Source organism: Anabas testudineus, chromosome 14 (assembly GCF_900324465.2).
Source record: "Anabas testudineus chromosome 14, fAnaTes1.2, whole genome shotgun sequence".
Lineage (NCBI taxonomy): Eukaryota > Metazoa > Chordata > Actinopteri > Anabantiformes > Anabantidae > Anabas > Anabas testudineus.
Genome location: NC_046623.1, coordinates 18681794 through 18696737, shown reverse-complemented (window position 1 = coordinate 18696737; position 14944 = coordinate 18681794). Strand labels below are relative to the sequence as shown.

At 40.8% G+C, this 14944-nt stretch overlaps 1 protein-coding gene across 1 annotated transcript in view; it reads left to right on the top strand.

Moving 5' to 3' along the window:
- Positions 1 to 14944, top strand: part of LOC113169595 (polypeptide N-acetylgalactosaminyltransferase 10-like) — a 68352-nt gene that overhangs the window by 19359 nt on the left and 34049 nt on the right. Inside the window, exons 2-4 of the mRNA XM_026371145.2 lie at positions 3228 to 3330; positions 4025 to 4163; positions 8940 to 9106. Of these exons, the coding sequence (XP_026226930.1) occupies positions 3228 to 3330; positions 4025 to 4163; positions 8940 to 9106 (409 nt within the window). The remainder of the gene's footprint in view (positions 1 to 3227; positions 3331 to 4024; positions 4164 to 8939; positions 9107 to 14944) is intronic.

The following is a 14944-nucleotide window of genomic DNA, read 5'->3' as shown; positions in this document are numbered from 1 at the left end:
ACCTTTTGGTTTTAAGAAAGCCTTAGGGCATTTTACCTTTATTTGATAGTACTAGTAAAGAGTCAGATGGGAAACATGGGGATAGTGATGGCGTATGACATGCAGCAAAGGCTCCCAGCTGGCCTTGAACAGGGTACGCTGCAGGTACACGACACGTTACCAGGGAGCTCCTTATTTCAGATCTTGTAGCTTTTTGGTTGAACAGTCCATCACTTTGACCAGACGGAGATATTTTGACTACCACTGCATCACTTATAGAAATGACATGAAAACGCAGCATCCTGATTGTTATCTGAAGACGGAGTTCTATCAACTTTACCTCACCTCTCTCATAGTCTTAGCCATTTTTCACCAACACAAAAAAAACTCATGTTATATATCATGTTTGTGCATCTGTGTCTAGGAGGCTGTAGATAACTGTGGCAGCTGCTGGGCAGTAAATTCAACCCTTCAGCCGGGGAGTTTTTCACTGTGATACTAACTATCAGGCATCATACCACGGTTTGCCATTAAACCAGTAAGTGCTTCATCCCTAATAGATGAAATTGGGTACATACTGTCCTGTATATCTAAGATCATTTGCTGATTTCCAGGTCTTTGTCAGGTCAGAGTGAACTATTTCAGCATCTGGTTGTTAGACTTGGACTCAGTAAAATGCCTTAATTATCATTTCCATGAATTAGTGGATTTGCTGCAGACATTCAAACTGATGACTTGCCCATCATGAGTCATGAATTTCATACAGTGTTACAACCACAGCCAATTGTGAATTGCATTGCAGAAATATTTACTTGTTTCACTTTACGACACACATATGATCACATCCTCCATCTGTTCCTTAAGATCATTCTGGCCTTCTCCTATTTGTCCTCTTTTACTGTCTGTCTCGATTACCTTCTTTTGTTTCAGCCTGCGCCCACGTTCTGTTTCCACAAAACTAAACACGTGCACACATTAGCTGAAAAGTTTTTCCTTTCTCCTTGTCTTGTTTTTCAAGGTCTCGTTGTGCAGCAAGAAAAGCCCCAGAGGAATATCATGGCGACGTGCGCTGAAATTTTAATCAGGAGGAAATGGGGCGGCACAACCTCGCTTCTTTTTAGTATAAATTTGCACAGATGGACTCTTGCTGCTTGTCATATCCTTGTGTGACATACTGATGGCGTCTGCCTGTGACATAGGGAGACGTGTAGTAGAGGAGGTGAAGGAGAGAGGTGAGGAGGAAGGAGGGAAGAAGAAAAGAAAAGAACAGGAGTAGAGGGAGCTTCTACACTACATCTCTGTGCCTAAGCAGGGACCAGTCAGGATGGAATAATAGGTTACAGATTCATCACAGACACACTCACACAGTGCTCACGGTTTCCTCTGGGTCAGGTCGACCTAGACAGTCAAGTACTGCATGGAGGACTGATACCGACGTACATGTAAGAGCAGACTCAAAATTTAATATATCTCTAAAGGGGGGGGGGGGCGGGGTGATGTGAAATAATCTTAAGTACAAATAAATAAATACTTTCTCTGAGTTGTTAAGCTTCAATTATTTGAATTCAGTAGAGTTCAAATTTTAAATGTGATCAAATTCAGATTGTTTAAAAAACAATTAAGCCAAAACCTGCGTAGACGAGGTTTGGTCTTCAGAAGCTTAACGCTGCGTCTCTCCACCGGTACGCTTCTATTTTAATCAGTGTAACCTGCTGTGCTTCCTGCGTGTCAGCTGGGGTGTCAGATACCCAAGCATAAAAAAAGCACATTTTTATCTTTCGTGTCTTATTTTTTTAGGTCAACACATGTAAAACTCTTCCGCAGAAATCACCAAACCAAAGAATTTCTACAGAACATAGAGAAGTAAACAGCAAACAGATCTGAAACAAATGATCAAGCTTTTCTTACACAGATTCTATGTTTATACTGTCCAGTTTAAATAATGGATGTAAAAATGCAGTACAAAACAAACCCAGAAGTTCAGATTTTACTTGTTTGTATCTTACTAATCTACCTGCTACAAGCCTCGAAAATATTTCGCCTTTAGTTCAGCCTATTAGTCAGTTCAATCTCAATTATGTTTAGTCGAAAGACTCAATTTCATATCATAATAAATGTTTGAACTTAACTTGAACCTCATCAGATGTTTGTTTTCCACAACATGACGTAAGGTGCAGCCTAACCTGACCTTAATGTAAACCTAACCTAAGTCTTAATCTTTTCTCAGCCGTTTATTAAAGTTAGAACCAGATAAAATATCCTGTCAAGTTGGAAAAGACTGAAGCCCAATAGACGAACCACATATAGAGAAACCTCCGATACTGTACATTAGTTTGTTATTCAGTGCCATGTTCCTCTAAGCCAGCAGTCTGATTAATAATTCACAGTATTTCGAGCAGTCAGTAGTGCCATTTGTATTTAAAGTGTTTCACTAATTGCCTCCTCCCATTGAGCTAATTATTTCTCCATTGTGCTGTGATCCTGTAATTCACGATGCCGAGTCACTGAAAGTCACTCAGTGTGTAGAATGACTAAATGGAAGAAGAAACCGCTTCTGCCTTTGTATGCTGAGCTCCAGTGTCTGTATGTGTGTGGTTGTGTGTATATAAGGCCTCCACGGAGCTGTGCGTCACAGCATTGATATTCTCCTCACAGGGTCGTCAAGCATGAAATAGAAGAGAACACTTTCTGTGGATAGACTCTCACCAGAGCGCTGCTGGATAGCGAGAGGCTGATGCTCTGGAGAAATCTTTTAGCTGACACTGATACTGACACAGTACTGAGGAAAAAATGTTGTGTGTGCTGCACAGTTGTATAACAGTGACTATTTTAAAAAGTGCGTTCTTGTGATTTTCTACATTTCAGCTCAGTAACAAACTTTGCACAGTTCTGGTCATTGTTCTTCAGAGTTTTCCTCTAGTTGAAGATTTATTTGCAGTCGTTGAACCTCCGAAGTGTTTGATTGTGTTAATACACAATTGTAATTTATCTACACATCCCGGAAGAATTCCACAACTTAAAACTAATTAAGTAATTAAGTTGTTGGTAGTTTGATTCCTGGCCACATGTAGAATAGTCTCTGTCAAGACACTAAACCTCGATCCCTTGGCTCCTTGAGGGGACTCCCCGTCTGCAAGAAATTCCCCAGGAGGATTTCTAAAGTATCAGTGAAATATTAGATTATTATGAAGTGTCTGTGTGTATGACAGTATTCATGTCTGGGTTTTTTTTTGTGCTTACACCTGCAGGTGTTTAACAGGGTGGGGAAGGACGTGCAGCTGAGACATGATGGTGTTCGGAGGAAAGACTGGCACGACTACGAAACAATCAAAAGAGACGCCTCTCGATCTGGTAGGTCCCGTTCTCCAGTCATGTGCTGAGCAGAGCTGCTACAGATATAACATACAGAATTCAAGGATTCACTACAGGATTCATACATTCATACACACACACACGCAGCTGCTCACACACTTTCCCTATTCCTTCTCTACCTTGCTGCTCTCCATCTCTGCAGCAGTAATGTCAACCTGTGCTTCGACTGCAGTCCTGCTGTCACAAATACAGTTTACATCTGCTACAATAATCATCAACCCACTTTCTTTTTCTGCTGGGGGAAATCAGCTTCTACACAAACAGTGTATATTAGCTGTAATGGGTTTTTCCTTGAGATGAGCCACAAAGTCAAAAAGTTATTTTCCACACTTGTTGCTTTCACAGTGGAAAGTGGATAATGTCTGTTTAATGAAGCATGTGTGTCTGTCAGTGATGAGAATAGGTTTACTCAGAGAGTTTCCATTAAAATCCTGCATAATACGAAGCTGTAGAAATATCAAACATTCAGCTGTTACAGGAAATGTTTATTTCTTACTCTGCTCCTTTAAACATCTCTTATTTGATCAGCAGCAAAAAACTTTTCAAGAACCTCAAGCAAGTCCTGCCGTGTGTGTTGGTCCAGTAAACTGGTCCAGTCCAGTTTCTGCACAGTGTGATTGAACGATACACTGAGATGTGCATGTCTTCATAGTGAACTCTGTGTTTGCTCCAGGTAATGGTGAACAGGGGAAGCCGTTCCCCCTGACAGATGCTGACAGGGTCGACCAGGCCTACAGGGAGAACGGCTTCAACATTTTTGTCAGTGACCGGATCTCACTAAACCGCTCTCTTCCTGATATCCGCCACCCAAAGTGAGTCCTGTGTGTGTGTGTGTGTGTGTGTGTGTGTGTGTGTGTGTGTGTCTGTGTGTCTGTGTGTATGTGTCTGTGTGTGTGTGTGTGTGTGTGTGTGTGTGTGTCTTCATTTGTATTTGTTTGTCTGCGGAGGGAGTGTCAGAGAGGTTGTGCCACGATGTTTAGGTGTGGCCAGTTTCAACATCACTGTACTTACTGAGGGTTCCTCAGCATGTGTGTTGAGGGTGTTTCACAACTGTACACTCAGTAAAACCCCTTAATGATCATATATTACTCCACTAGATGATGTGTTGTAATTCTGGGTCTTACTGTGACATGATATGTGCGTTATATGAAGGAGTGAACCATCAGTGCTTTTTCAAATCATTACTGCAAAATATGATTTTTAAATAGCAAAACTTGTGATTTAAGTGATAGATACTAAACATTCAGGGAAGATTCACACGCTGACAGTCTGCAAGGGAAGTGAGTAAGAGCTGACAAAAAAACACTGTGGTAGGATGAAGGTGAAACAGTATGTTGCTCTCCGAGAGTTTAAATTCAAGAATTAACTGATTTTTAGACCACATTGTGAATCTTCTTCCCATTTCAATCTCCCACATCAGTCATTTTAATGGACCAGACAAGATGGTCTTCCTTTTAAAGTTTCCTAGTGCCAGCTAACCTCAGGGCCACACTGTTGTTTTTCCACCAAAAAATAAATCTTCTGGGTCAGTATGAACAGTTTCATTTGAATAGGGGCAGGAACAGGCCACAGAGGTCCAAGATCCTGCAGGTTTTCATTCCAGCCAAGCGCTGCAGCAGGATATTTCACAGATTGGCACTCCATCAACTGGAGAGGAAAAATGAATCAGCTGGTGCACTCTTTGGTTAGATTGAAAACCTGCAGACTCTGCCCTTCACAGAAGATGGTTATTGTTTCTGAAATAAGGATGAATAGTGACTAGTGATATGTGAGATTGGAATACATAAACACAAATTAAATTTATTTTGTTCAACTAGTGGACCAAAGGGTGTCCACTTGTAGTTCCAGTTCAAATCTGTTCAAATCAAAGGCTGAACATATGCTTTTGCTAATTTCAAGTTCCCAAAATAAATCAGTCTGTTCCTTTAGCAGTAGATCTGGACATGACGTGGACACGACAGCGAGCTGAGACTTGAGAGATGAAAATGTGTGAAATTTTGACCTGCTGAAATCCCAGAAAACGTATAAATAAATGAGTGGCAGAAGGGCCTTACATAGCCACACATCGTCAATGTTTAATTAGGAAGTGTGTCCACTGAAATAACTCCTCACAGCTACTGTATATGCTGTTTTGCAAAATGTTAATTTCAAACATCAGTATTTAAAGATCTGAATGGATCAAGATGTTTTTGTTTTTTTACCAAACTCTTCTTCTACCATTGTTTATACCTTCATTATCACATGCTGGATCTTTCCCAATTCATTACAGCACTTGTTGTTTGGAACAATTCTTCCAATTATCAACCTGCCCAGCCTATTCACAGGAGAGATGTAGCTTCACACAGACAGAAGCTGATTACATGCCACACATCACCTGCGTACCTATAAACCATGTTCCTGACAGCAATTATCAGTGCCATTGATGTTCTCCTCTGTGCACAATGTGTGAAGAACGGATGACAGATGTGTTCTGACTGGGGGTTGTATTTGAAGTGGAGTGATAGGGGGCATGAATGTGCTCAATAAATTTTGATAGCAAACTGGTCATTAAATGTGAATGTTTCTTATATTAGGAGGGTCATTTTATTAGAAGGTGATGGATATAATCCTGGTTCAACATCGTACCAGTGATTCAGTTCAATTCAGGTGTTTTTATATATCAACAAATCACAACAACTTTCTTCACAGTGTTTTACAAAATACAACTATATACAGAACTATATAGAAACCAACAACCCACTGAGCAGCAGGCAACAAAAAACAACAACATCAAGAAGCAGTAAAAACAGGTTGGTAGGACCAGTAAGTGCACTCTGGAAATATACAGGCCAAGGATACCTGCAGAGGAGATCAGAGAGGAGACACAACTACAGGAGAGATAAAAGTTAATGACATGCAATGGTAGGAGAGAGGAGAGGAGAGGAGAGGAGAGGAGAGGAGAGGAGAGGAGAGGAGAGGAGAGGAGAGGAGAGGAGAGGAGAGGAGAGGAGAGGAGGTCTGTTATGGTCCGACAGTGTCATCCAAAACCAAATCTAACAAGATGGCAGATAAAGTTGACCAGAACAGCCCTAGGGACCTATTCTAGTTGTTTAGTGGTGGTTTGTGCATATACAGTAATTAGATGAGTCTCTCTGGAGGATTTGTGGGCACATTCAATGAGAGGAGACCCCACAGGAGAACTGCAGCATGCTAAAGGGATTGCTTATCCCATCTGGCCTGGAATTACCTTGGGAATGCCGAGGAGGACCTACAGGATGCTGGCTCGTTCATCCTGCCACTGTGACTCTGAGAAGCGTAGCGTGAGATGTCCAGCAAATGAATGAAGTTGTCAAATGATTGTGGATACTGGCCTTCTCTGTGGACTAGAGTCCACGTTAAACTGAACGTTTTCCAGCAGAGTGGAGTGTTAAAGCACAGACACTGTAGATATGATGAGACGTGGACCTGTGGCTACAGCACAGACTGCTGGGTTTATTCCAGCTCTCCTCTGACTCATTACAGAACAAAATACTGAAAATAAACACACCAGGAATCACTATAAATATCGTCTGCTGCACAGCTTGGGACCTGCTGACACGATTTATCATGTATCAGCCTTCAACTCCTTCCTTCTACCCGACGAGAGCCTTTTCCCGACCCTGCTGCCACTTTCATGTTGAGAGCATTTTTAACATGTTCTCTTGCAAGGTTTCTCTGGGACCACACTTTGTGTTCTCTCATACTTCTAAGTCCCCCGCATCTTGTGAACTAATAAAACATTAACCATCACATTTTCCATCCTATAGTCATCTAGCCACCCTTCAGCCTCCAGTACTGGTGCATTGCAAGAATTATTATTTGTTAAACTATATTCTATCAAACTAATACTAAAAAAGTGTCAGAGGAACAGAATTAAATATTGTGAAGTCTGAGGTGTAGAAAAAGATGTAAGACAAGAAAACAAACATTTGCAGCTCCGTTCTGAGCTCTGGAGTTGTAGGTAGGAATTGGAAAGCAGCTCATGCTTCACTCATACACACACAAACAATTGAGTCGACGGGAAGCCTGTTTTGTCCAACACTGAAACCCTCTCAGCAGAACCACTCTGGACCTCATGGGGAGAAAACCAGCAACAACCACCACAAGGACCAAACTGCTCTGCACAGGGCAGATGGGGTTTCGGGTGGTGTTCTGGGTAACAGGTGGAGGCGGTGTATGTGTTCGATTGGTCTAAGTGACAGCAGAGTGACAGGCATGTGGCAGTTAGGAGCCACATCAGTGCTCAGTGAGCTCAGACCTCAGCATTCATTCATTCATTTCAGTCTCCTGCAGTGACGGAGAGACAGCCGGGCAGACTCCGAGATAATTACAGAGAGAGGAATGGAAGGGCGAGCCAGCAGGTGGTATTTCTCATTACATCTTATTAAAAGAGCAACACATTGTTCAGGTTGGGCTGGTCGAGAGCAGTGCGCTACACTAAAGAGAAGGGCAGCAGATCTTTGTTCCCCACTGTCAATTAGCATTTACTAAAGAAGAACCTCAACAAAGAAACATACAAAACAACATATATGTATAAAACAGCTAAATTATTATTATTATTATTATTATTATTATGTTAACATCCAGCTGTAAAGATTACTGTTCTACTGTGAAAAACACCCTTTATTCCAACCTTGTGAACTGTTCATCTGTGTTGTTAACGCCTTTGCAGCACAGACAGAGGAGGTATATGAGCTATTGATTCATGGCTGTCCTGACCAGGTTTCCTACTTTAATATATGTTTGATGTGATATATACATATTCACTTTTTGCACACTTGAGTCATTCTTAAGGCTCAAAACTGGAATCTTCACACATCACATTTAATGACTTTTGCTGCTGACTGAGTCGGACTGGAAGAATCTGGGTCTGAACATTTGAAATGATGAATTACCACTTATAATCAGCTTTAGAAAACAAAACGTCAACCAGCTCATTAGCTACAAGTCTAGATGCACATCAAAACCAACCAGACATTGAAGGCAGCACAGAATCGACATGAAAGACTGGACAGTGTGTGATGTCTGAGTCTGTGTCGCATCAGCTGGTGGAGGCAGCACCTCAGTCTGCTTCAGTACAATGAGCTGTGACACTGTTCCTTTCATTAATAAACTTCACTACTGAAGTGTCTTTTTTTATGTTTAACATGCTAACGTTACGTTCTAACATTTGAATTGTGTATATATTAGCCTACATTGAGCTGTGAAAATGTTAATTTAAAGCCTGAGATGTTTTTCATATAAGCTTGTTACCATGTAGGCTACAGCTCATATTTATCAAGTAATGTTGGCAGCAATTTCAAAGCTGAGGTCTGATGAGGTTTTATGCTAGAGGTGTCCTCGTGTCAAGTGTTTGTGAGGTAAGTAGACAGAATGGGATTTTGGTGGTGCTAAATGAAAAGTCATCATTAAATTCTATATGTGGGAGGCAGACGTTTCACTCTGGTCCAGAACAGCCAGTCAACCAACCTCCCTGCAGCCACTCTGCAAGTGTGGCTAAAAACATGGTCATTTGTTAGCAGCGATGACACACTCCGCTTCTCTCATTTCTTTATTTGGTTTGTGTGTAGCTGTAAACAGAAGCTGTATGGAGAGAAGCTGCCCAACACCAGCATCATCATCCCGTTCCACAACGAGGGCTGGTCGTCACTGCTGAGGACGGTTCACAGCGTGCTCAACCGCTCTCCTCCGCAGCTCATCGCAGAGGTCATCCTGGTCGACGACTTCAGCGACAAAGGTACGGAGCCCTGACTGATGAGAAAACACACCTGCACCAAGGCGAGCACTCACACACACACACAGGAGAGCGGTGATCTCAGAAATGCCAACTGCTCTGTGTTAATGACCGATTGTGCCAGTGAGATACATTTCTCAAACACTGACTTCCATTGTGTGTCTGATCTTCCATTTGTTCTTTATTTGTCCATCACTCGTATGCCAATGGCTGAGGTTCGTTAATTAGGTTTGAAATTAACTTCTAATGTGCAAATTCCTGTTCTAAAAGCATATTCATCCTGTTGATTGTAACTAAGTTAGTGTGGTAGTCAGGTCACAGTTTGACTGTAGGATTCCCAGCACAACTTAAATCCTTATTCTGAACTTGTCACATTGAAGCACTGTGGAACCAGACTGCAAAAATCAAGCAGCTAATAATGTCTGAAACTGTTTGTGAGCTATGAACCACCGCTCAGATCGAACAGTTTATTTGTTGCACTGCTGCTGGAGTTGAAGAGAGTTATTAGAGATTGCACAAGAACAGGTCCTATAATGAACCAACATGTAATGGCTAATTACTCTCCAGTTGCACAATGTGTTTATGTGCACTTGAACTGGTTTACAGAATGATGTGGACCCTGGTGTTTGTTTGTTTGTTGCTTATGTGTAGTTGAGAATATTTAGGTTCGGTTCAGGTGTAATGAGAAAGAACATTCAAGACACTGTTTGTTGACATTTTGAATTTTGACCCATTGTTATTAAAAACTGACTGTGGATTTGTTTTCACTGCAAACAACATGCTGCATAGAAGACATTATTATAAATATGTAAGTAATATCCTTTGATCAGATGGTGCAGCCCTGGGAGAGTTACCCGGGTCCTCATGTGGATTGGTAGTCTTATACACGCGGCCTAATCATTCTGAACTCTGAAGTTAATGTACAGCTTTGAACCCTTACGTAATAAAATCGGAGGACAAGTGCAATATGATCACCTGGGTCTGAGAGGAGACGAGAAGTAGATTCATCATGAAACCTGTTTCACTGCCTGTGTGACGCATAATTTCCTGCTCACTTTTCCCATTTCCTTAGATATTAAATAATGCATTAAAATATATGGAGACAGAAAAGAATGAGAATACGGCAATGGAGCAATATGTTTATTGGAGGTTGGAAGGGGAAAAGTTAGTTTAAGAAGGACATTTTATGTTAGAACATGAGCTGTACATTTCATCAACCCCTCTCAGACGCTTTGCTCATGCTAATTAACAATCTCTGTGCTCCATGGCTGCAGACTAGCCTGCAGGTGTACTGATGCCCTGTTACAGTAATTGACACCGTTTTGTTTGGTACCTCACAGCCGACATGAGGAAATAAACAATTGATGAGATGTTTTTCAGACTGCAGTTGTATTTCTCAGGTCCTAATTAGTACCTGCTTTCTATGTTGTGTAATTATAGCCTTGCTGCAGAGCGGTGTTTCTGCCACAGCCTCTTCTCTCCTTTCTAAAATCATAATTATTACAACTATTCATAGTGGACTCAAAGGACACCTGATGACTTATGTGTCTGCCTGGCTGCTTTCTGGAGTCGGTTTTGTTGAAGTAGAAAACTCACCCTTTCAGTTCAGGGAGTCTCTCTTGGATTTTTGCAGCGGTTTTAGTTTTCCAGTGAGTTTGGGCAACACAACAAACGGGAGCAGAGCAGGAGCGTTGAGGAGCTGTGGTGGCGTCAGCTGGGAATCGCTGTGTGTTGGGGATCATCAGATTCAAGGCGGGAGTCCGATGACTTTCATTGGGAGACTCTATACTTATTTGTTCCCCGCTGTGCTCTGCTTCTCATTTTCTTTCCACTCTGTAGACTGCGGTACGAGCCACTTTAGAAGTTTTGCTGCTGACAGCTTAGTTACTGCACTTGTTGCTGCTTTTAAACTGTTAGAAACTCCAAACGACTTGTTTCAATATTAAAAAAAAACAGATTGGTGAGAGCTGAAGCTATCATATGTTAATACATAATGTATTCGTCAGCAGTGGCTCTCATCTGTAGAACAATAATACATGATGGTGCATGTCCATAGTTTAGATCACACCGTTTCATTTATTGTTTATTATATTATATATTTTAGGAAATCAGTCTTTTTTTAGGTAATTTTATTAATAATGTTTCTCCTGCTTAACATGAATTTATTATTTAACTCTACACATTTAATGTCTGTTCAGTATTTTAGGTGTTTTCAGTCCAATCAAATGATCATTATCATCTGCAAATAGAGTTTCTATCTAGTTATCATGAGTGTGGTTATTAGTTGTAATTTATATCAATTGATTTCATGGTACATAAAGAAAATACTCAGAACATAACATAATTGCAGTTGATCGTTCTGACGTTTGAAGAAAATGGCTCCTCTCAGGATAAAATCTAAATACAATGCAAGCTTTTCTACTTTTCTTACTTATTTTGGAACCAGTGAGTCTTTCTCCCTTCATCATTTCTTTCTGCCTACTTGTTTTCACATGACTAACTGCACTGCTTTCATGCCATCTGTGAGTTCTCTCAACACACCCTGGTTCTCTCCTCAGACCTCAGCTGAAAGATGTTTTAACTCGTGCTTCACTCATGCTGGTCTCAGGCAGGTTTAACAGTCCTTACTGTTGATGTAGCATATCGTCCTATAAACTAGAATCCCATATATTTTATGTTACGGTGGACATATCTTAAAATCCTGTAGAATTCATTATTATTAAGTGAAATGCTGTAATTGTGTGTTGATGTAGTTATTAAAGGGACTTCAGTGAACAAACTTTGGAAGTTGGCTGCTGAAAAATAAAAGTAAATTAATGGGTTATGTTGTTAAAGATGTTACAGAAAAGGTCATACAGCAGCACATTTTCAAATCAACTGCAGCACTGTCTCACATTGCAGGTTTCAAACAGTCAAAAGGCAACTTCACAATCCCGGGCAGGTGTTTTTACAAGTTGATTATCATAACATATTGAAATGTGAGGGAAAATAAAATGAATAACCTAATAGTGATTTAAATTATACACCATTTGCAGTTAATGGCTTTAGTCGGGCTTCACTATTTTCCCTTATTATAGCAATTACAAGGAAAAAGCAGTAATGGCTGAGTAGACCTAGGAGGCATACAGAACATGCACACAAGCCAGAAACCAGATACTCAGACCGAGTGGATATACACAGTTGTAAATCTGCACATACAGTAGATTACATGCAGCAAGTCAGTAAAGCTGGGAACGACTAACACAAACAGAAACTGGTAGATTATCCTAATAGTTAGGGAGAAATTCCAACCAGTTGATTAAGAGGGTGGTGCATTAATTTATGTTTAGTTTGAAAAAGAAGAAACTGAAAGAGGTTCACTGGCACACGAGTTGATCAACACTGAGGCTCCTCTGAAGTAGAACTTGTCCCACCTCAACAGGAAAGTGAAAAACGATAAGCTGCAGCTCAGCTTCTCTTTTTTTCCTATTGTCTTCTCAGGTCTTCCTGTTTTGTTTCTTCTCTGACCCACTCTGACTTCCATTTATGCTGTATGTGGGTGTGATTTCCATCTCTCACAGACATCAGATCAACAAAACTTTAGTGATCTGCCAGCTTCAGTGACTGCTAGCTTTCATATTGTTGACCTCAGCTCTCTCCCTGCTAATCTCTGCTGCTGCTTTACTCGGTGGACGACTGTTGGAAACAGTAAATGTGCTTCGGTGTCAGTCCCCCAATCAAAACAAGTGCTCTCCCTGACATTCAGCAATCATAAAGGAAGAAATGCATCATAGCTGTTTTCCTTCTCTCTGTAGCCTCAGTAGAAAATGTCGTGATGCAGCCGTAACACCTGCTGGATTCCAGATACAGGCTAAGACTGAAAAAGTCTCCTGCTGTCACTATGGTTTCCATCCTCAGATATGTTGCATCGAGCCCAAAATAAAAGCATTCAGTATATTCAGATGAGCTCTGGCGGCATGTCTGAGGTTGATTCCTAAGTGTTGTAGGATGCACACATGGTTGATAACATGTAGTAATTACAGAATGCACACGACATACTTACAGTATAAAGTTCTTTTTGTTGTGTATTGACTTACATTTGCATTGCTGTCAAACTCAGTCAGCTGGTGTTATAGCCTGACGGTTCGATCACCTCATTAAATGGCAGGTGTCAGTTATCAGCGGAGCTTTACGTCTCTCTCAAACCATCTGCCAGCTCAGTATAAGTACATGCTGTGTTCTAAGGAGCGTCCCTTCACCTTCAGATGAAGTTATCAGTTGTTATCACTCCCACAATTATGCTTCAGCAGGGGTGAAGTACACCTGCTCCAATCTCTCTGACCCAGTGTTGTGATGAAGCATAAAAAGAGAGACTCCATGTTTATTGTTGTTACCATGGCGAAGAAGGTCCAGCCTGCTGAGCTGACTAGGAGATGGAGTACAGCTCTGCATACTGTCTTCATCATCCCTATAACAACAGGAGTGATACAATTCAAAGTGGACGATTCAGAGTCAGTCGCTCTCAGCAGGACCACTGAGCCACTATGGAAACCTGTCACCGACTCTAGTTTGACAGCTTACTGAAGAATACTATGAATAGAAATGGGAACACTGAATAAGTATCAGACAAGATCCTGGTTCTGTTCTCACATTGTTGTGTTTAGCGATGACGTTGTAATTAGTTCTATATACTTGTTGCTAACAATGTGAGACAGTATGAGATGTTTTGCAATGACGGTTTCATATTTTGGCAGGAAGAATAAAAATCCAGTGTAAAAAACAGATAATGAATAGGTAAGCCATATAAATTTACTCAGTGAGACATGAAACAAGACGCATGAAGCAACATTAAGAGATCGGAGGAGGCGGGAGATGATGTTAAAGAAGGTAGCTGCTTTAAAAGAGAATTTATAGTATTTATAGTTTATCAGTCAGATCTGTGACACATCTGAGGGTGACCAGAAATAGAAATGGAAAAGGTCCTTTCATAATGGAATTAATAAAAAAAAAAATTAGATCCGAGATCCAGTAGATGAGTAGTAAGCAGGTCATTAATCACCGTACATTAGTGGCTTTTTCTCTTTTCATCTGAAGATTAAAGTGTTGAGATTCATTTGCAGAAATACCATTGAAGTTTGAGAGGTCACACAAGGTCAGTGATGGTTGTAGTGGTTTCTGGAACAGAATCTGCAGTCTGACAGTCGACACTCCAGCAGTAATTTGTATAAAGTGAATAACACCTTAATCAGATTATCTCACACACGTCACAGGCTGAGTAAGCATAAAAGCCGTTTTTCCAAACTCTTGGCAGCAGGATGAGTGAAAAATGAAAAAGTGGAAACATGGCTGTCATGACGATGAAATCAACTCCCCCTTCCCCCTCTTTTGATGTTACAGGCCTTTTCTTTATATCTGTATTTTCTTCTCTGTGCATCCATATGTTCCCATCTTTAACACTCACACATTTAAAATACGGCTGAAAACATTTGAGATTCGTTGTTTGCAGCAGATAAAACCAACCTCCTGCTGTGTTGCTGTGAAGGACCCACCTGTCAACCCCACAGGCAGCAAATGATACTGTTGCTCAACCAAAAGGTCTCATACAGGCACATATAGAAAATAAGCTCAGCATGCAGCTCTCACATTTACAATGACCAAGAGAGCTCAGCTCTACTGGGTGTTTATCTGCTCTGTATTTACAGTGAGCTTCTTCTGCCATGTTGTTGAATAAAATAGATTCATCACTTCTTCGAAATATTAAGTAAACATGTAAATCAATTCATCCGTGGTTTGTTGGTTTTTAGACACTCATGAGACAGGAACAGGATAAATATTCATACATGAACAAACTAATGAGTTTAA